At 37.5% G+C, this 23669-nt stretch overlaps 1 protein-coding gene across 1 annotated transcript in view; it reads right to left on the bottom strand.

The window, feature by feature from the left end:
* Positions 1 to 766: 766 nt before the first annotated feature.
* The window catches only part of LOC131982743 (ras-related protein Rab-26-like), an 88320-nt gene continuing 65417 nt past the window's right edge, over positions 767 to 23669 (bottom strand). The window contains exons 6-9 of the mRNA XM_059347321.1: positions 10805 to 10870; positions 8481 to 8537; positions 5900 to 5976; positions 767 to 3858 (exon numbers count right to left, since the gene is read on the bottom strand). Of these exons, the coding sequence (XP_059203304.1) occupies positions 3759 to 3858; positions 5900 to 5976; positions 8481 to 8537; positions 10805 to 10870 (300 nt within the window). The 3' untranslated portion in view covers positions 767 to 3758. The remainder of the gene's footprint in view (positions 3859 to 5899; positions 5977 to 8480; positions 8538 to 10804; positions 10871 to 23669) is intronic.

Here is a 23669-nt window from a genome sequence, read left to right as displayed (position 1 = left end):
TTAACTCAAAATCCGTGGAATAGCCACGGAATCACTCAAATTTCCGTGAAACTGACACGGATTTCCTTACAATGCAAGTTAATGACAGTCATATCCCGTGGCTATTCCAACATACAAAGTGATTATGTACATTCACTGAGTGAATATTTAGAAAATAAAACATATATTTCCCGCTAGAAATGTGATCAAAACCCATTTTTATGCAGAAACTAAGTCAAAATATTGATTTTTTTCACTAAAAATGAGAGAACTGTCCGCCATGTTTTTTGTTCTGACCGCCGTGACATTGAAAGTCACGTGACTTGGAACAAACCAATAGGAAAAAATATCCATGGAATAGCCACGGGATATGACTGTCATTAACTTGCATTGTAGCGAAATCCGTGTCAGTTTCACAGAAATTTGAGTTATTCCGTGGCTATTCCACGGATTTTGAGTTAAGCGAATCCGTGGCTATATCACGGATTCCTGTGAGACCAGGTTCTGTTTTCCACATACATTTTGGTATCTGGAGTAACAAATAACCCACAAACTGTAAAATAAGATCATCTAGTCAGTTTTTTGTGGGCTGCCTAAAGGAGAAAACACCAAATTCAAGAAGTCATTCAGATCTGAAACCCAAACATTTGCATAATATGTCCCCTTTAAATCACCACCACACAAATGATTTCCGTAACTCGTGCTCTGAACTCACCGTGGAGTCGTAGGAGGAGAATCTGTAAGTGAAACTGAAATGTCGTCACTATTAAAAAGGGTTAAAGCCACGTTACCTTCTGTTTTTATTGTAGTTAAGTTTCAGTTACAAGAAAGAAGTTGCACACTGAAAAGTAGTAAAACCAAAAAAATCAATGCATTACTCTGAACATCGAGATTGGAAAAACATGAAAAAGTACAGTAAACACTGTACAGAGTACCAGTTTCTATGACTAAGCTGAATCTACCAAAGCAACAGTCATATAAAAAGAGGCCTATGCTTCTTTTATGAAGAACAGGTTAAATACTGTTAACAGATTATATAAGAAACGTACTGTTCAAATGTTTAAGAAAACAGCACTATATACCCCATTTATATATTTATGAATGGAAAGCAAAACAAAGCAGCCTGTTTGCACATTTGACTTCAAATACAACATTCAAAATAAAGAAATGTACACGTGTCATATACAATACTTTAGGTAACATTGTCAACATACTGTAGGTCTTAATTTCTCCATTATCCCCCTAAAATCTCCAGTCTTAAAGTCTTATTTTCCACCTAAAGTGCTATTCTCAATCATAACCTTTTTTTTTTTTTACATGCAGAAGTGTTAGAAGGTATTTACATCATGTTCATCAAATCATATTTTAAATTTCAAAAGTAAAGAACACGTTTCATTATCAAGAAAAGAGGTTGCATTAGACTCAACATTGATCTTCTAATATTGGAAAAATCCCCCAAATGTTTTGGGTTCTGTGACCAATGCATTGCCATTTTTCTGAAGGCTTGTTTAAACTACATTTTTGCATCAAGCATGAATTCAAATTTACTGTAATAAAATAATTGTTGTGGCTAATGATGCTATTCTGTACTTCATATCCTTTTATACAAAATAGCAACATCATGTACTAGAAGTAAGACATATTTCCAAATATCCACATCTGAATTATGGAGATGCTTGGACTGAGTTTATGCTGGTGAGCTAAACTGGCTCCGTAGAGCCTGTTGAATTACTGACATGAACACTGAACCATGGACACAACGCACGTTACTATATACAGTAGTGTTCAATATAATAGCAGTCCAATGTGACTAACTAGATTAATCCAGGTTTTTAGTATATTTCTTTTATTGCTACATGGCAAACAAGGTACCAGTAGGTGCAGTAGATTCAAAATACTTGAAGAGGTCATGTTGCCTTATGCTGAAGAGGAAATGCCCTTTAAATGGGTGTTTCAACAACACTGCAAAAAAGCCAACTTGTATTTTTTGTCCTAAAACAGTGATTTAAGTTGGTAAAACTTGGAAATATAAATTATTGACATTTAGGGCAATAATGTAAGTTAGCACAAGAAAGGAAGCCAGTTGTCTGCTCAAAAACAAGTTTGTGAGTTGTTGTTACTTATATCTTTAAGTTGGGGTTCAAAACAAGGGACAATAGTTCTGCTAACTCTTATTTCTTTGCTGTGAAATTCGGTCATTAGTGAAAGCTAGTGGCTAAGTGATGCTAGCGCCTAACTGATGCTAGCGGCTAACTGATGCTAGCGGCGCTGCTTGTTACAGCTACAAGAGTAGCCATTAGTGTAATACCCATAGACTGTATAAAACGCAACATTAGTTGACATTTCATCATCAATCGTGCCAATTCAGCACGTTGCAGAAGTAAGGATTAAAAGTTATTACAGTGTAAAATTATAAGTTAGTACAATTTACAGTTGAGTTGACAAAAATCTGAATTCAGAGTTGAGCAAACTCAAAAACAAAACTTAAAAATATTTAGTTTAATTGTCCAACTTGAAATTTTATCGAAGTTTGTTGCCTTGAAATTTTGAATTCACCCAACTTTTCTTTTTTTGCAGTGAAGACAATGACCCCAAACACACTAGTAAACGAGCAAAATATTGGTTCCAAACCAACAACATTGATGTTATGGAGTGGCCAGCCCAATCCCTGGACCTTAATCCAATTGAGAACTTGTGGGGTGACATCAAAAATTCTGTTTCTGAAGCAAAACCAAGAAATGTAAATTAATGTTGTTAGAAAATCTTGGAGTGGAATAACAGCTGAAAGGTGCCACAAGTTGGTTGAGTCCATGCCACACAGATGTGAAGCAGTTATACAAAACTGTGGTCATACAACTAAATATTAGTTTAGTGATTCACAGGATTGCTAAATCCTAGAAACAAAAAAGTTTGCACAAAAACTGCAGACACTGCTATTTTTTTGAACACCCCCCTTTCAACTAATTGCCCAATTGCACAGCCTTAAGAGCTGCATATCACGAATGCTGGGTCTTGTTGGTTTTCTGAGAATCTACTGCACCTACTGGTACCTTGTTTGCCATGTAGCAATAAAAAATATACTAAAAACCTGGATTAATCTGGTTAGTCACATTGGACTGCTATTATATTGAACACTACTGTATACGAATATATATCTAGTATATGAACATTCATTCACACACCGACCAAGACATTCAACCAAAATGTCAACTGTCACTTTAAATGGATGTGAGAAATGAATGGCTTTACATGAACATGTATTTTTTCCAAAAACCATAAATTCATTGTGCAATAAATCCCTTCACAATAAAGTAACCACACAAAGTAATGCAAAGGTAGGTGTCCGATTCAATGCTGGAGTTAAAATAACATGCAGCTACAATTATGGAAGAAATGTCCATTAATAGGTTAATAACTGAGGTGTGCAGTGTTTTCTGCAAACCTCCACCTGGGGCTACATTCACAGCTGCAGAGGGAGGTGGATGAGGAAAAGCAGGACATACAAAATAGAGCAGGGCAGTGAGATGGATGCAACAGATGGCGGTCATGTGGACTGAGACAGGGAGGTTGAGAGGGGAGAAACGAGAAGGGCAAAAAGATTTATACCTCGCTGGAACTGACTCCTCATCTGTGATCGGGCCAGATATGAACACCAAGGATATGGACATGAATGATTCCACACACACACACACACATAAATACACACACACAAACAGACACACACACACACACACACACACACACACACACTCAGATCCATTGAATGACTACTGCAGGCTTTAAGACCTGCAGCAGCCTGTGCTCTTCATCTCCTTGTTTACGTACTCCTGCAGCTTAAACTTCTCACTGGGATCCTTCATTGACCGGTGCTTCAGCTCCCTGAGACAAACAAAGAGGATAACAGAGCCATCATAAACACAAATGATCAGTTAATGCCTTAAGTTGCTGCAGAAACTAATTTTACAATCTGTATTATACAGGTACATCTAAAAAACTTAGAATATCACAAAAAAGTTCAATATTTTTTGTCAATCATTTCAGAAAGTGAAACTCATACATTGATTCATTACACATAGAGTGAAATATTCCAAGCCTGTTTTTCTTGTTATTTTGATGATTCTGGCTTAGAGATAATGAAAACACAAAACTCAGTGTCTCAGAAGTTAGAATTAGATTATCTCAGAATTAGAATATTGTGAAAAAGTTCAATATGTGAGTCCTGGGTCAGTGGTGGTTTGGGGCCATGTCCTCTGCTGCTGTTGGTCCACTGTGTTTTCTGAAGTCCACAGTCAACATAGCAGCCATCTAGCAGGACATTTTAGAGTCTTCATGCTTCCACAAGCTCTTTGGAGATGCTGCTTTCATTTTCCAGCAGGACTTGGCACCTGCCCACACTGGCAAAGGTACCAAAAGCTGCTTCAATGACCATGGTGTTACTGGGCTGGACTGGCCAGCAAACTGGGCTGACCTCAACCCCATAGGAGTCTATGGGTTGTTGTCAAGAGGAAGGTGAGAGACACCAGATGAGCTGAAGGCTGCTATAAAAGCAACATGGTGCTGTAGGCTGATCTCCTCCATGCCACCAAGTATTAATGCACCAATTCATGCAAAAGGAGCCCAACCAAGTATTGATGGATAGAAATGAACAGACTTTTCAGAAGCATGGCATTTGTGTTTAAAATATCCTTTTTTATTCATCTCATGTAAAATTATAATTTTATGAGATTCTATGCTTAATGAATCTATATAATATACGAGTTTCATTTTCTGAAATAATTGACAAAAAATATTGAACTTTTTCACGATATTCTAATTTTTTTAGATGTACCTGTAAGCACAACAATTTTTTATCATTGCATTGTTTTTCGTACTTTATTTAGTTTTTAAGTTACATTGCTGCATCATTGGACTCTACTGCCGGACAAATAGATTGCCTATTTCCACCCTTGAAAAATGTTCAAGTTATCACAACAAAAAGCATCACAGCTCTTGGAAAGATGTCAAGAGAGAAATGCTCGATGCACTCTAAATGCCTACAATGTCAGAACTAGTGTGCTGAATTTGTACCTTTAGAAGCAAAACAGCTGTTGTACCCTTGACATTGGCTTGGGAACATATGCTGTATGTACCTTTGGCCCTCAAAAATATATGCAAAGTTTATTGAGGTCCAATAATTAGTCCTTGGAGGTACATTAAGGTAGATTGCACCATGTGGAAGAGAAAATGAATTGTATTTTTCGGATAGGGCTAATTATTGGACATCAAGGCACCTTTTTGACAGCCAAAATGGTGCAGATGTTATTCCCAAGCCAATGTCAAGAGTCCAATAGCTGTAATTTAGATGGGTACTGCCCCAGTGATAACCCACTGTATCCCTAAAGGCACATTTCATATGCAAATAAATCCACATATTTAACATAGTCTATAACAGACAGATACAGATTCTCTGAAGGAATGACTATTGACTGAAGTTTTTTTTGTGCCAATTTCAAGCTGAAACTCTGAACATTAACTGGTTAAATCAGCAGCATATATTACCATGGCTATCTAATCAGGTAAATAAATAAATAAAAAAGCCACCTTTGTGACACTGAATACTCTGGCTGTAGACTCTAATCCACTAAACACAGCCCTTTGAAGTGAAAAATATTTGCATATTCATAGATTCTGGAATTACCAAATGTGAAGAAACAACCTGTAAGACAAGTACTTTTATGTCTGGAGGGAAAAAAAAGAGGATTTTTTTGTAACTATCCCAGAGGTAAAAAAAAAAAACAACCTTAACATCTAACAAATTTCTTATGTTCAGTAAAGTGCTATCATATCTTTGTATTGTTATAATTCAGCATGCCAATATTCAGTAGATAAAAATGACAAGATATACAAAATCAGATGGATCCACAGAGAGAATTATACTCACTTGGCCACAGCAGTGAAAGCCAGCTCCACATTGAGACCGGACCTGGCGCTGGTCTCCATGAAGGGAACTCCAAACTCCTGCAGAGTTAAAACAATTAGTTATTGAAAATAATCACCATTTACATCCATTACACTTAAACATATCGCCACTCTGTTAAAATAATAGCCTGAGTCATTTTCTGTCAATTTTTTTTTTTTTTTTTGCCTAAATCATCTCCTCATGGCCACCTATGGTAAAATCACCTCCATCCTCAGTTGATCAGATCATGTGATTTTACCCCTTTAAGATAATGGCCTATGTCAAGTGTGTGACTTAAGGGGATTTATTATGCCTAAGTCAAAATAAAATGTGACTTAGGCAATTTTTTGAACATGCCTTTGTGACTTAAGCAAGATATGGTAACACTTTATTTTGAAGGTGTTTACATAAGAGTGACATGAGCGTGTCATAAACATGACATGGGATGTGTCATGAACATTAATGACACTTTGAAGTAACATTAATGCTCATGATACTTGTCATGTCATGTTTCTGACAGGCTTGTGTGACTCTTATGTAGACACCTTCAAAATAAAGTGTTACCATATCTTGCTTAAGTCACAAAGGCATGTTCAAAAAATTGCCTAAGTCATTTATTTCTCTTAAGTTACATAATTTACACACAGTATTATTACTATGCCAATAGCCATCCTTTGTTACATCCTTTTTGAGTGAAATGATCAATAAATGTCATATGTTACACTTTTGGTGAAGTATCTTGTGTTTCCTGCAAAACTTGAAAAAATGAGTTAGGCGATTTTTTTTGACAGGGTGACGATATGTACAGTAATTTAACAATTATCAACAGGTTTCTGCTTCTCTAATATGCTACAAAGGATGAAAATTACACAGAAGTTTACAGCAGAACTTCCCAGCACAAAAGTGAACTAGTTTACTTTTGGATAAATCCAGCACAGTTGTGATAAATTTGTCTCCCAGCTTTTCCTCTGCAGGGGAATTTGTCTCAGCCCACAGTGATGATAACTGATGTGCTTTTTTTCCCGCCCAGACTGAGCCTTAAGTTACTTAGTTGCACTTTATTGCTCCCACTTCTGGGGAGAATCGTTTGGCTGTCTGCTATTTGTTTTGTGTGCCGTGCTGTGAAGCAACAGCAGGGGAGATTGATCAAAGGAAATGTTCGCTCCTGGTTTCACTGCTTTGTATTTGCAGCCGCCGAGACTATGAAAGTGATTATGACTGACACGGTAAATGAAGGTCATAAAACCTTTATAGACGTGACAAATCATGGAGGAATCTACACAATAAATATTGATCATTAGATGTTGACGTCAAACTGATTTTTAACTGGCTTTGTGTCATTGCAGGGTGGCTAGTATATGCAGATAAACGGTGCTTGGCTTCATTCCGAGCTCATTTGCCGGGAAAAGTCCACTGGATGAGGTGAAACGAAAAGTTTCACTTTAATTATCTAGGGGAGGGCAAATCTTATTTGTCTTATCTCTTTTTGGTTTGCAGGTGGTACAATTTCCTCACTGAGCAGAAATAAATCACTAGATAATCCCACCTTTCTATAATATTCATAATCTTTCCATCTGTGATAGAAATTCCATCAGCCATTTATAAACCTTTGGAAAATTACATAAAAGGAGAAATCACTGCCTCTGTTGGTCACATACGAGGACCTGTTTCACTAGAATTAAAAGATGTGTTTAACTTTTTGTAGCTTGTGGCATCTGCATGCGTGCAGATGGCACTAGGGACGGGGGGATATGTCCCCCCCCCCAGATTCATAGTCACTTTCAGTGACAAATATCGCCGGTAAAACAGAGGATTAATGTTCCGTTAGTTAATTTACATTGCAGCGCACACTGAGTCCGGAAGGTAATGGTGCATTCAAGGTCTACAAGAATGTCAGAATTTTCAATGTTGTTCCAAGCTCCAAGTTCCGACTTACAAGTTCTGACTTTTAGTGTAAATTAAACACACCATAAGGCGTTAAGGTAAGACCGTATTAAACCCACCTTCAAAATAAAAGCAAACATATGTAGCTTTCAAAATAAGAGCACATGGATGTGTTAGCAGAGTCCACCACAGAATTTGCAAGAAGACCGTCAAAATATGATGCCTTAAAAAAACATAGAAGAACCCTTATTCCCCTTTACAATATTTAATTAAAATATGCAATGATTAAGATGGAATAGTGGCATTAGAAAGTGTGAGAGACACCAAATTTAGGCTTTTAGGACAAAAATGTTCTCCAGGGTTCAGGGAACATGCCCCCTCCTTTCTGGGTAATGAAAGGAGGAGAGATGTTTTTTGGTCCTTCATTAAGTCAGCTTCAAGTCAGTAAATTTGTTTGGCTGCACTGGGAATTTCATGTACAAACTTCTTTTTATTTATGTAAATATGTTGGTTGTTGTTTACACTACAGTTCATTTAATTTAAAAAAAAAATAAAATGGTTAAGGCATGGAGTGGAAAAATAACTCATTGAATTGAAATCATTTGCCGACAGCTTCGTCCCCCCCAGTTCAAAAATCTTATCTGGTCATCCATATATTTGTAAATTCTCAGTAAGTCACCTTTGCAAGCCTCTCGCCATCTTCTCTTTTCACCACCCTCTCATGAGTGGCATCAGCCTGGTGAGACAAGACAAACAAGGTCACACTCACACCTTCATCACCGCTACAACCACAACATCCGCCCGCCCACTTTGCAGATCTGCTCTCCATTTGTCCACAGTTTACATACAAGCCGCTCCTGGTGTTCAGGTCTGATGGCAGCTAATGAGTCAGGATTGACTCTCAGGATGCTAATTAGGCGCTGATATGGAGTGTGGGGGACTGAAACAAGACAGAGCTCCAAGGCAGAGACATCTGTTCTCTGTTTAGAAGGGAGGGATGTGAATGGCAGTTATAGAAAAAAATATATCTCTGATACACTGACACTGATGTCTGCAAATTAGCAGGTTGGAATTTTATCAGATGTTTGTGTCTTGAAATGAACAAGAATAATTGTACCAAATATAATTAGGCTGAAGCATGAACATACGCAGTGCTTTATACTGTGCATGTGATTATTAGAGCTGAGTACAGTTTCTCATGAGAGTTTCAGTATAGAAAAAACAAAAACAAACAATAAACTGCAATCAATAGAGCATTATTCTGTCTATCACATTACTGTCTGACTTCCTGTCCCTGTCTGTGGCACTCAGCCCCAAGTCCATTGTTCCTATTCAAGACAAACATCCTTAAAAAATGCACATTTCCAAGGTTTAAATAATTCCCTGAAACAGCTGGGCACTGTGGTTGAAAAAGAAGTAAATACTCTATTTGTTGTGGACTATTTTTAGCTGTTTGGGGCTCATGGGAGTACTTCCTGGGAGCAGAGCGGTGTATGTGGCATTGCCTCAAAATAAACACTAGTTCCCACGTTCCCCATAATGAAAAGAACCTGTCACCCAGGGCAACAGTGTGGCTCACTGAAGTGTTTTTAATTGATTTAGGGAACAATGGAGCTATACAGCCCAGAGGAAGAAGCTTTATTAGACTTTAAATACATATACAACAGGCTACTTGTTAGTGGAGATTAATTATTTGCTAAAACATTTAAAATATTACCAGAGTTAGTCCACACATTTATCACCACTTAGTTTGGACCTAATTTAAATACTTAATGGGCTCTAAATGAAAACCATTGCAGATTAAACCATCTGATGTAACTCAGACAGGAATACTGTTTATGGAGGAGTTAATGAATTTAGGATTTCTTCACATTCTCCTTTTATTCTAATGAAATAGACATGTTATGTTAGCTAATGTTACGTTAACTTGCTAACTTACTATAGAGAACAAATTCAATTCCGTATTTTTCTATTATATTGAGAACTAGCTTTTAGGACTTTTGCATTGGATTTGGGATAATCACAAATGAACACCACTTTTATGATGTTTGTAGCATTAACGCAGCGGACAGTAAAAAGCTAACGTTATGCTGTAGCAAACTACAAGGTTGCATGACTTGAACGTCACCACCGTTAGCTTTAGACGCTCTCCGACAAGCTAACCAGCTGTTTTGACAAGCTAGTAAAATTGTAGCCTAATAAATTGTTTATTAACCTAATCTACACTCTCCAAGAGTTTGCAAGGGCACTAAAAAAACAAGACTAGAGGCTGTGAGAATAGTAAGAGAGTTCCTGTTGGTGTCTGTTGTGATAACGTTTAATGTCCCTGACAACTACTGTAGTCTCATTTAGCCACTTGTTAGCAACCGCCTTTTCAAGGACTTCAAAGTTCATATGTTGGGGTATTTAGTAATGTATTTTATGTCGTACAACAAAACCGGAACACCTCTTCAGCTTGTGTTAACCACAGACCTTATTTCAAGCATCTAACCACCAACTGTTTCAAAATCCTCATTGAGTTTGAGAGGATAGACGCCAGGACGCTAAAATGCTAACTTACTGACAGGTTTAAGAACTCATTCCTGTGGCGCCTTGTTAGATGAGTTGACAACACATACAGCCACTGTAGCTAACGCTATGTGGCGAATTCAATGGTCAGGTTGCTAAGCGTTATCTATAGTCAAAACAGTCATACTAAAAGAAAAACTTTGAGCGTGTTAAAGATTGTAACGTTATCTTAGTGGCTGGAAGGAGCCACTTGTCATAGCAGCACGTCGTAAGCCTAAGCTGAAGCAATAATTTTAGTCAGTTTGCAATGTTAATATGTTACACATTTAAAGCTCTCATACGAAATAGCTACCTACATAAAATTAGAATTGTTATTCAGGTAAGTAAACTTTTAATAAGACAAAAAAAGGGAATAGCTATACTCCAAAGTTTAGTTTAGCACAAACAATAGTATACTATTGAAGAATTCTTTCTTTCTTTCTTTTAATGCCTTGCCTTGTTTCCAAGCAGCATGAGCACCACATCCTGCTGGGCGTACTCATGGATCTCAGTCAGCCATGCCTGGTAATAACAAAGGGAAAAAGAGACAAGAGAGACAGAAGGCATTAGTTGTTAAACAATCAGAAAGACATTGAGTGTGAAAACCTTAAAAGGATCAACCTGAGATAAGAGACAAGAAAGAAGAAATATGTAGTACATATAAAAAGGGCTCCGGGAAGAAAAAAAACCCCTGTCTGGGACTTGTCAAGGTCGAGTCTGAGCATTAAATCTAATAACGGGAAAAAAAGAGCAGGAGGAAAGTAACAGCGACTCCGGCATTTAGAAGATGAAAATAGGTAAAGGAAGAAAAAAAAACTGACGCAAGGACAAAGAGATAAAAGGGATAAAACGAGAGTTAGCTTGTAAGAAAGAGAAATACTGTGAGATTTACTGCAACAACCTCTCAGCAGTTTAATCAACACTGTCTGCTCCAGCCTGCTTTAACTACAGTACGTACACAGGGGAAACGTAAAGCTTTACAGGCGAACAAACAGCACTTGTGACTGTATGAGCTCCGACAGCACCTGAACCATTCGTTCACAGTTACTGAGCATCTAATCAACGCAGACAGACACCTGCAAACCCATCCTGCTCAAATTATATCCCTCACCTCAGCACAAAGCTTAATTGTACCTACAGTGAATTACTCCACATTGGATTTCTGACTGGCTGCTGATCAATCTGCCTTTCCTTTTAGTAGTTTCTAGCCTGGAGCTGTTTCCCCTCCGGCAGCTCCTCTGTAATTAATTCTGGTGATGACTCTGTGTTTGTAAAGGGATTTCACTGGGGTCACCTACAGCCAAAGGTCATGTTAAATAACAGCTGATGAGATGTTAAGGAAGACAATGCATGTGTCATTTGGAATCTTTATTATAAACAGTAGGTAATCCAGGCGGCAACCTCCGGGTCTGAGCAACCCATAATGTTGTCTTTTAGGACAACACTATGGTCTCAATAACTAGTAAAAATCTTCTTCAAGACAATTTCATGTTAATAGTTCAAATAATGGCCTCATTTAGAAGAAAATAGAACATAAAGAATCGTATGATATTGTGTGGTGATGTCTCCTGTCCCCATGTGTTATTATATTATATATTGTTTATGTTTTTTCTTTCCTTTTCCCTCTCTTCTCGCGTTAGTGCTTCTTGCTTTGTTTGCCTATTTATTTTCATTGTGTTATATATATATATGTGAGCCATGTTATATATATTTATATATATGTTATATCATCTGCCTCTCATCCACATACACGCACGCACATACACCTGAGATGCCTCTGTGCACATCGTTGTACATTTGTATCTTTCTTTGTTGTTGTCTGTGCTGTATGTATGCTGTCTTTACTTGTGGTCCACATAGTGTAGTGTATTTGTCCCTCATGTCATCTTGTTTGTTACGTCAGTAACAACTCAAACGCTCACTCGTAAAAAAAAAAGAAAAAGAATTGTATGATTTGGGGCGTGGCTACCTTTGATCGACAGGTCATCAGGAGAGAAGCAGAACAATGCGTATCCACAGCAACGTGTCAATAAAGTTATATATAACGTTATATAGACATAAAAAACATAAAAAAGGACGTTTAGCGGTTTGGTCTCATAACTTTGACCCTTTCACACTGTATTTTCACTTAATGACAGTTTAATTGAACGTTTTGTTCAGTAAAACTACAAGGGGTCGCTGCTCAGTTTTCTGAGGTAAGTAACGTACATTTTGTTTTTGTTTTTTGCTAGCCGCAACTAACATCCAGTTAATGCTAACATGAATTAGCAGCAGCTTCGCTCAGTCAGGTTGAGGTGTAGAGAGGCTGTAGTCAGTGATCAGATTCCTCTCGCTCCTCCACAGTCCAAATATGGTCTGCTCCCCGTATCGGAAACAAGCTAGCGACACAAGATGCCGACGAGTATAACGCTGAACTCGATGCTTCCAACGAGCAGTCCACAAACCAATGGTGACGTCACGGTGACTACGTCCATTATTTATATACAGTCTATGAGGTAATCAAAACATCTAAAAAAAACTTGTAAGAATATGAACTTCCTTTTTCCTGTTCGCTGTCTGTAGCATTTCTAATAAAGCAATGTAACCCACACAAACTCTAAAACTGTCTCGGTTTAATCTAAACTCTTCATCTGTAGTCAAATCATCCCACATCCAAACTCTGCAGCTCCGAGCCTTCACCCAGTCAACTCCACATCCAACAGAATGATGCATAGCCCTCTACAGGCTCACACGATTAGCATTGCATGACCATTGCTCACACACACGCAGGTGCTTATAAATAAAAGATCTGCATTTCAGTCAGCTCCCAGCCCATCATGCTGCAAACTGAGCTCATGCAGTAAGTCACTCACTTTCACAAAGGCTCTTAAAAGGCTTAATACTCATGAGGGATAAGATTTTATTCTAAATGTTCGTGTAGATGAATTTTATTTTAAGGAAAAAGAAGCAATAAAATAAGGGAACTTTTTAATAGACACAGTTTGCTGTTTCCCCTTCATTCTGACCTTTAATTTAGGTGATATAAATGCTGCAAGTTTAATGAAAATTGACCATAATTCTGCTGAAACATAACTGGTGATTTGATAGGTATAAAAACTTTCAAACCATTCAAGATCAAGCCAAGAACCGGACTGGACTACCAAATTTTACCACTAGGTGTCACACTTGCCAGCTCCCAAGTGGAATATAATGAGACTGATGACTCCAGTCGTCTTTTTTGATTGAATGCACCACAACAATGTTTTGAAAACCACCAATAAACAAAAGAAGAGGGCAGCAGGACAACTGAGCGAGTTTTAGTTTGAGATTAACTCTACCTTGTCTCAATTGTGTTTCCTTATAGTCAATGTTGAAACACGTGAGCAATTTAATTTGGTTTGGATTTAAAGAGGTCAGAGAGGTTTTAGAGACCACACACTCGCTCCGAGTTTCTTTAATAAGGCAGAGAGCTCCAACAGTCTGGGTTGGAGGGCCAATTGAAAGGACATTTAAGGGACGTTTAGAGAAAGTTCCAGGCGAGCCCTCTGCTATGCTGAGATAGCTGAGAAAAGACGGGGTCGGTTTTTTAAAAATTTGCATCACCAGTGCTCTTCAACATAGCGCTGACGGGGAGAAATGTTAATGAGGAACACTTTGCATGTGGATAATCACCTGCTTTATGCATAATTCAACCTTTTTGTCAAAGTTTCCCATCACTCACATGATGCTCCACTAGGTCACTGTTGTTGCTTCTCTTTAAAAATCTCAGAAATCTGTTTCTATAAGATAACCTGTATCCATCAAATTGACATATAAACATATTGCCCTATATGCTGGCCCTTTGTTATAGAACATTATTGTTAATCTATCTCCCACCTTTGCACACTTTTTCATCTTCCCACATTCAATTTGACAGCCCGTCTCTGAGCGATTCTTTCCATATGCTGTGATTACCGTTGATAAAGCATAACCTGTAATTATATCCATCAGCTATTCATAGCGCTCCCCCCAGGGGTCATTTCACAGATACAATCATTGATTCCAGATGATGCCTCTTGTCACCACCGTCCTAGAGGATCTATTATCTTTTGATCAAAGAAGAGGAATGACTCAACAGCAAAACTGGATCAATGCAGTAAATGTGATTTCGACATTATCATTTGAATAAAAAGAGAGAGAGAGAGAGAGGGAGAGGATAGTTAATGTATTATACTGTGTATTAGTAGGTGCTGGTGGATCTATAATGGCTTTGTCTGCACCAGTAAACCCTCCACACAATGAATGCAGCTGGAAACTAAAAATGAACCATGATAATAAAAATAAGAATTGGCTGAAAAATGCTTAACACACATCTACTTTACATCCAGTTTTAACAAAGAGATAATTGATGAATAAACAAACTCAGACAAACAAAGACATCATAATGAAGAGCCAACTGCTGAGAGCCACTCCATCTCTGTGAAAGGCTGAACAAATAGTGACATCCTGTTGTCAATATCTCATCCGTGCAATGTCAACAACTTGAAACACGAGGCTCTGGAGTGCTGTATTTTGTATTAATGGAGTCATGTAGGATGTCTAAATTTAAAGTGAGTGACTAAGATAACAGCAGCTTCAGATATTACTCATTGTTTGCAAGTCAAAAATAAGTCTCAAGTCTTTGCACTCACAAGTCCTAAGCTTTGAGTTTGGGGTCCTAAACAAGTCATTAAGCACTCTTCACCAAATATGATGCCATTTTATCAACTCAGTAATAATAATTATATTAAATTGACAAAAAATCTGATAAAATTTGCATTTATTTGCTTTTTATGGTTCTCTGCTGCAACTTGATTGGATGCTTTCGGTTGGGTTCAAACTAATTGAATCTGAATAAGAGCTGGCTTGCTGGGAATAAATAGCATTATGAATACTTCACGCACAAAATTACCATTTACATATCAGTGATTCTTCAAAAAATCTATTTATCTCTCCATATGGGCTTTAACCCTCTGGGGTCTATGATGGTGCCATCCTGATCAGATCATGTGACATTTAATAAAAAAATCTAGTTCACATGGAGCTCTGCTATCAACTTCACTCCAAAGTACAGACTTGAAACTTTCTCCCAGTTTTTCTTTGACATTCCTAAAACCAAAGATATGATAGTTTTAATTTGATAGTACAGAAATATTTGAGCGTTGGTGTAGCTTTTTGTGTAATTTCACACATAGTTTGTTTTGAAGAGTTGCAGCTAACAAGGAAAAAAACGGCTATAAATATTGTGTTTTTGTGTTGTGTATATATATATCATGTTTTTATGGGACTTTTTTGAATATAGTTTCATTATATTTAAATTTGACCTTTTATATCTTCATATTTATATCCTATGTTTACATTTTCAAGTTCAACCTCAAACAGTTCATTAAGCATATTTAGTTTTTTTATTGTAGTAAATAGTATAATTTTTCATGATTTTTAGGCTCAATATGTCGATCAAGTAGGTTAAAGTGAGAAAATAATTGTCAGATCATATAGGTAAAGAAAAAATGGATACCAAATATGGGTATAGTAAACATTTTTTATGTGGTATATGAAGGGCAAAATCAAAAGTATTCAAAAATGAAAATAGGCTCAGACCCCAGAGGGTTAATCAGCTATAGGCTCCAAATAATTCTTATGTCCACAGTGGCCATAGCTGAAGAAACTGGGCTTGGTCCATCTTTTATTCAAGACTAATATCAGGATTTCTGGCCAAATGTTCAGGGAGCCAAATGTCAGTGACATCGTGGCTTGGTGGCAGAGGACAGACAATTTGTCTGCTCATGATCTGGCAACTCTCCAACTAGTGTGGCAAATCAGATACAGTTTAAAGTTTGTTTTATTTGTAAGGGCCAAAAAAACTTTTTTCTACACCACCTATGTTTTTTGTTCTCAGTAGTCTGGAGCTCTAATGTATTAAAATGTCAGCTGAAAGTTTGTACGAAATTTCCAAGCAACCTGTTCAGTCAATATTAACAGAATGAGAAGTAATTAGTTTCTATTTACTCTAAAATTACATTTCATAAAGACAAAATGCCAAACACACACAGCTCAAACTCTTGTTGCCTGCTCAACTGAGTAAGAGACGATAACAATGGCTGATGTGAGAGACAAAGCCACAGATGTGACAGAGAGACAGAGAGGGTGCCAACAGGCAGTAAGACAGAGAGACAGACAGTGACAGTGAAAGACAAGACCAAAGGATCTGTATCAGAGGAAGAAGAAAGATAAAAGCTCAGGCAGACAGCTGCTGGCGGCTGTGTCGTGACATCGGTGAGACAAGTTGTCGCTGGCAGAGAGTACTTCTGATCTTCTTCTTTTGTTGTCGCTGACATGAAAAAGCAGGGCTGTGTCCTACTGCAGGATACAAGACGAGTCAGGTCGGCTGACAGTGTGGGATTATATATTTTTATTTATTTTCCTCCAAAGACGGTGTTTACATTGTATAACAGGCAGGGATGGAAGTAACTAACCATGATGTTTCCATAGCAGGACTAGAGCTGGCCAATAAATTGATTTTAGCAAAATATTCAAACTTATGGATGAGGGACAATTTTTAAAAATTTAAAATCCAATTTCACTTTGAAAAAAAAACTTTTAAAGTCATTACAAGCACCTGGTTTTTTTATTTAGTATGCAAATACCATATATTTTTAATGTTTTTCTTAAAGCATACACTACAGTTTTTAAGATGCACCTTATAAAAAAAAAAATTTGGTTAAAGTTAGGTTTTTAGCCGGGCCCTACTTTCCGTAAGTGTTTCCTCACTCTTTGATTAAATAACATTTATTGTATATGAGCTGGGTTAGCACTGACGCCTAACAGCAAGAGGGTTGTGGGTTTGAATCCAGCTTACTGCTCTTCTGGTTAGAGGTTGAATGCTCTCCCTGCGTAAGCTTGGGTTCTCTCCGGGTCCTCAGGCTTCCTCCCACAGTCCAAAGACATGCAGCCTAGGTTAATTTAATGACTCTAAATTGCCCATAGGAGTGTATGAGAGCATGAATGGTTGTCTATCTATCTATCTATTTGTTGCAAAAAAACATTTATGTCCATTAATTTCAATGCAAAATGAGAAAACTTCTCATTTGATTTATTATCTCAGGATTTTTTTTTAGGACAACACTATTCTCAATATTATTTAATACTATTCTCAGTCTCAATCGCTAGTCCAGCAGTCAGTCCACCAGTGGGTGACGTCATGGTGACTATGTCCATTATTTATATACAGTCTATGGTTCAGATAAGCAGTTAAGGATAATTAATTAATTAATGTATTGGAACTTCTAATGGAAAATACTTTAGTAGAAAAAAATGTTTCTATCACTATGTAGTGTGTTCTTGATTATAAAAATGAAATCCAGCAATAACCCCGAAAAAAAATCTGACTGATTTGTCCTTAAATTCCCCAATGGGTTCTTGTCACTGACAAAAAAAAAATCCTTATTCTGCGTACAGAATCTCTTTGAATCCTATTAAAACTCAGGTCAGTACTCAAATTCTTCAGGGAGCCTCGGAGTGTCTTTCTACATGACCCGACTTTGCCTCTGTTGCACTTTTGTCTAAGCAGATTTGCTTTGGTTGACAATGCTATTCTTGCCAAGCTTTGATCAGAGTATTACACCAACAGACAGAGTGGAGAAGTGTGCTCCCAACAACACTGAGCCAACCCAGAGCAGCGCAGGGAGAAAGTAGGACTTCTCCCCTGAGAGGAGGTTTAAGCTCTGCGAGGCAGCTGAGCTAAACGGAGTGACACAGTGTCACTGTCTGACACACGAGAGACACACAGAGAAATCCTGTCACAGTCTGGGCTGTGTGCATTCACTAAATCATGCAGGTACGCAACCATTCACACACAAAAAAAGTCAATAAGCTATATTTATTCAAAACTAGAGTTTATAATGTTGGTATTAGCATTTTCAAATCTGCTCTTTGACATTTGTAGAAGTACTTTACGCGTCCTCTCCTGTGGATTTCAAAGGCAAACGTTATATATCTAATAAAACAGAGCAGTGCTCAAGTCCCTTCTGTGTTATAAAACTTCAACATCATAAAAACAACAAAAATAAGCCTGAAAACAACAGCCTTGTAAGCTGATTTCTGTGGCCTGACAGAGAAGGAGAAAGGCTTTTATGTTTATAAAAGAGCAGCTGACACGTCTATCTGCCAGCGAACACGGCTGTGAGACATGTCTGGATGACTGATGTGCTTTGAAACGCTGCAGTCAGACAGTAAGAGCAGTGAGACGTGTAAAGAGGAACTATCCTCACTTCTCTCCATGCTTTCCGATTCGTTTTTGTGCTGTGGAAGCTGAACAAAAGCACCGACCCTGAACCTGTCACTGTCATTGGTTAACACTGCTCTGGGCTAATAAACCTGATAAAAAGCTTTGGTAACGCTTTATAATAAGGTCCTTAATAACCATGAATTAACAAGTAATAAGGCATTGTTCTCGCTTTAGATCCGGTAGTTGCAAAAAGCATAGTTAACTTATAATAGATGAGCAATAAAATATATTTTAATATCAATAAGCAAACAAAATAAGATTAATAAAGGCATGGCAAAGACATAATGGGTGGATCATGGGTGTTTGTAATGCCATTATTAACACTTATATAAGCTTATAAACACACAATGATGTTCATAAGCATCTTGTGAGGACTTACAAGGGCCTTATTACTTGTTAATTAATGGTTATTACAAGGACCTTAATATAAAGCGTTACCAAAGATTTTTTGTAAATTAAAGTGTTTACGATGTTTGCTTTACATTAAACACTGTGGCTGAAAAGACTAAGGCACCGAGGCAAATATTTAACATTTTCTCATTTTGATAAGTAAAAATGGTTCAAATGAAACAGATTTTAAGTGAATACAATCGTTGCTTTGATTCAAGGATAACTTCTTGTTCTTTATCTTTTTGAAGAAGTCCCTTCTTTACAGATATTAAAGGGATAACTCAGAAGTGGGGCTGTATAAGGTACTTACTCATAGCAACTTACAAGTACTGGCACAGAAGCTAAACAATGTACTGCTGAGGACAGGGGCAGCAGCAAAATGTATTTCAGCAACCTAAAAAGGCTTACCTCAAAAAAAAATCTAGATCAATTTAACTGTACAATTTCAATGAGTTATTTGGACTCACTAAAGCAACTTCTTTGTTCTGCTAGGTGAAATTTGTGTTTTTGTTAAAGGAGTCTGGTGTGTAGTGTGTACACTATATATTTGTATGCTGGCGTACAGTCTGGCCTTAGTTTTCTGTCAGAAAAACTGCAGCTACTTCAGAGAGTTTTTATCCTCTTTAATTACTTCACACGGGAACAAAGTACAGGAATTACTATCATGAGGTTTTACAAAAAAATTAAACTGTGTGTGCGATCACCGACGAGGAAGTTTGCACATAGTGGCTTCTGTGCCTGCTTCTCCAAACTGGAGGCGGGCTGACCGCCATCTACTGCAGGTAATACACTGACTATGAGTAAGTGCCTCATACAAGCCCACTTCAGAAAAAATCCAAACCATCACTTTAATATTATTTAGAGCAAAGAACACAAAGACACAAGTACACACTCCACAAAGGGGAAAAAAATACCAATGAACTGAGCATGAAACAAGGTCAGCTCACAGCATTTACAGTGAAAGTATTTTTCTTTGGAGAAAATGCCAAAAGAAAATATTACATGCCTGGTACAAGATGCTGTAGAACTACAAATAAGCAGATGAACACTTTTGACTTAACTTTATATATTCCTAAGCAATAACTTGTAAAAACTGCTTAATGCTGTTTCCATAGAATTTTGCAAAAATAGTGCATGTATAATCTAAATTTACACATTTTTACATAAATCTCCATCTTAATCATTGGCTTACTTTTGACTGTGTCTTGATGGATATTACAAAATTAACCTAAAATGGTCCACTGCAATGTACTTACTTAATTACTTATTCATTTTGCAAATTTAGAATGAGGAATTTCTGATTCAGTAGCATTTTGTGACACCATCTCCATAGACCTCATGTGTAAAAACGACATGCATGAGCAGAGGTGAAACCCCAATTATGTCTTTCATGAGTGGCAAGTGAAGAGGTAAATGAAATCAGTTCACCAAACCCTGCCAGTGCCGGCTAGCATGTCAACCTTATAAATGGATTTCTCAGAATTATGAATGTCTGAATATGAAAAAGGGAATCAATAATTTAGGGCTTTCAGTATATTACGAAGGGAAAAGAACAGAGTGGGTAAAATGTCAAGTGCCACCAAAATGGAGATTCAGTGTGAGCGGGCTGAGAGGTCTCAAAGCTGCAGACAAAAAGAACAGAAGTCATTAACCTGCAAATGTGTCACTTTGCCACATTTTCATTAAAATAAATTGATCCACACACCACCTAACCCCATGGCAGGAATGTAGATGCAGAGGCTCTTAGGTGTGTGCCAGATTTTGAGATTGTGTGCACATACACCATCCTCATTACCATGATATCCTCCATGGCATCTGTGCCAATTGTTTCCAGAGACATGTACCGTGTGTCACGGGGGGGTGTAGGGCTCGGAGCCTTCCTGTCAATCAAACTGAGATCTTGTCAGTCCACATGTCAGGCCCTGTAAACACAACTCCTCTATTAATAAAATATGCTTTTTTTGTCAAACGAAGCTTCAATTCTTGGATGACTTGGTTTTTTTTTTCTGTTCTTATCAAGTGCATTCATTGTCTCTAGACAGAAGCTATTTTAAATTTCAAATTTAAGAGAAAGAAACAAAGGCTGTGGTTAAACAAAGAAAAAAACAAGTGTGGAAAAGCAGAGAAAACACCTAAAGCCATATACAGACTTTGAGACATTGATACAGTCACCCTGTGTGGGAAGAGGGTGACCTCTGCTGAGCTACCTCTACTTTGATCCACTGTTTCTTCTTCTGCTTTGATGAACCCGACAACATCTTAGATCCAGTGCTAATGTCTTGACATGCTGCAGGCTTATTAACTGTGCTCACACCACATTGATTCTGGTACAACAAGCTGTGCAAACACATATTGTAGAGGGAGAAGGCATGGAACTTTTACAGCAACTTCAGCGACCATTTTCTGGTTCTATCAGGAGGATTGTTATGCACATTTCACACTATTACCCCTTTTGGACCAACACAAACCTAGTTGTTTTGCTGGGCAATCGGTTCGCAATTGGTTCAACATGCGAACCTTCTCAGAACCTGTTTGCTTTTCCACAGGCTTAAGATAAATCACAGTAGTGTAACTGTATCCCAAGTTGGACACCGTTCGGCTAAGATTCTATCAACATTTCACATTAACTACTAATATCATAAGATCATGTTATGCTTCCAATAATTGAAATGGTGTGAAACTAAAGTCTAACTTCTTATCTTCCGAACCGTATATTGTTTTAAATGTATACGTTAGCCTTGGGTTTACCAGAGTCGGCAAAAGGATGCTAATGCCGGTAAATTAGCCGTGTGCTACCTGTATCTCCTCGCTATAAAACAATGGGGGCTGTTGAGTTTTTTGGAGGAAATTGGATGTTTCTGGGTAAGCCAAATAAATAACATCATTATCAATCATCGTTATCAACACACACGGACCATTCTTCTGTTCTTCACAATAAAATACAGTACAGTAAAAATAAAGATGTACTTTTAAGATCGTCGCCCAAGTGTCGCCCAAGCGTTTTCTTACGTTTCTCTCATCAGAGTTACTTTCGTATTGTAATTAGACATGTAAATCTCCATGTACATAATGACATTTCACATGTAGATTGTTAAATATGTATAAATCAATTATACCTCCACTAGTGGTGGCGATCTTATTCGAAATGACCATGAAAACACCGGAAAGTGCAGCATTGCAGATGTGTCCGATTTGGGATACAGTCTCTATAAGTGGTTCGTGAGTCGAGACCAGCAAAGAGTTGGTGCTGATCTGGAACCAGTTTTCCTCACAGAGAGCTGGTTCTTTGTCGTGGAAACACGAGAAACTGGTTCGAGATTAGGCACCAGCTCCGAACCAGCACTCCAACTGCCTTAGTCGAAAAGGGTCATATTTAGCTTTCAACGGGGTTCAGTCCAATGTTGCATTATGTATCAGAACTTGCTGTGTTAAAAGGGTTGTATTGCTGTTCCCCACCAAAATTCAATTTGTTGTTGTTATTAGAGAAAATAAGTATAATTAGTGTTGACAAATTTGTAAAAGCCACCTACACTTCTTTAGAGGCCACTTACTATTCTACTCATACATATAATTGAAATCCATTTTCACACTCACTTCTATTTCAAACACACGCTATAAGGTCCTTCTGCCTGGATGATAAAAGGATTGCAGGAATGTGATAAAAAGCCAGAGTTAACTACAACGAAAAATGATGACGCCTCTGCATTTGCTCATGCCAGCTAGAGATAAAACACTTTGAAAAGACAAAAGAGATAGAGAGTGACAGAAAAACAAAGTGCTTTGGTATATATACTGGAGTTTGTTTGAGTGCTTCTGTAAAATATTAACAAAAATTTGTCTTTGACCAACTGTTGTGCCAAAGAGTGAAAACACATCTCATTGATATCTGCAAACAGAGGGAAACTTTTACAGAAGTGGGTTTTAGAGGGATCTCATATTTTCTGTGAAGCTGCAGTGTCAATAGTTGCTGTGACAATCAAATGTTACAAAAGACAAATAATGCAGAAGATGATCACAGTGCTGGGCCACCGGGTCCCAGATAATCTGACAAATAGCAATTGACTGACACTGAACAGTAATGATGTTTATTTAGCTATTTATTTTTATACCTATTTATTCTTTATTTTCTCAGTCACCATTTATGTAAATGGCTGACAATCTAATATATTGTTTGTGTTATGTATAAATAATGTATAACAATGTTGAATATTTTTTAATTATGTTTGAGAAAGTAGCCCTATGGGTACCTTTGCAGAGTGGTAAAAAAAATGGACACATTCCACATAATAAATGTCTATATTCATTGCAGCTCAAAAAATCATGATATCGGCAACCATATTGGTTATCAATGAGTTTTCACCCTATAAGGGATCGCTCTAAAAATTCCCATATCAGTTAGGCTCTATTAGAAAGGTTTTCTGCAAAAATGACAATGTCAAAGTGACTGTGTGGTATGGTAAACAAACAAAAATCATAAGATTGCAAATATTTCCCTGCGGCAGAAAAGACTCTTTATGCAGCTTGTTTCTTTATAGATCTAAAGCTCTGTACCCAAGGCTATCCCCAAAACAACATTTTTCTTCTTCAAACTGAGCTCATAAATGGATTCCAAACTGCCTAGCCTTGAATATTTATTCTTTCCAACAC

This window comes from Centropristis striata, chromosome 13, assembly GCF_030273125.1.
Source record: "Centropristis striata isolate RG_2023a ecotype Rhode Island chromosome 13, C.striata_1.0, whole genome shotgun sequence".
NCBI lineage: Eukaryota > Metazoa > Chordata > Actinopteri > Perciformes > Serranidae > Centropristis > Centropristis striata.
This window is presented reverse-complemented; position numbering and strand designations above follow the sequence as displayed.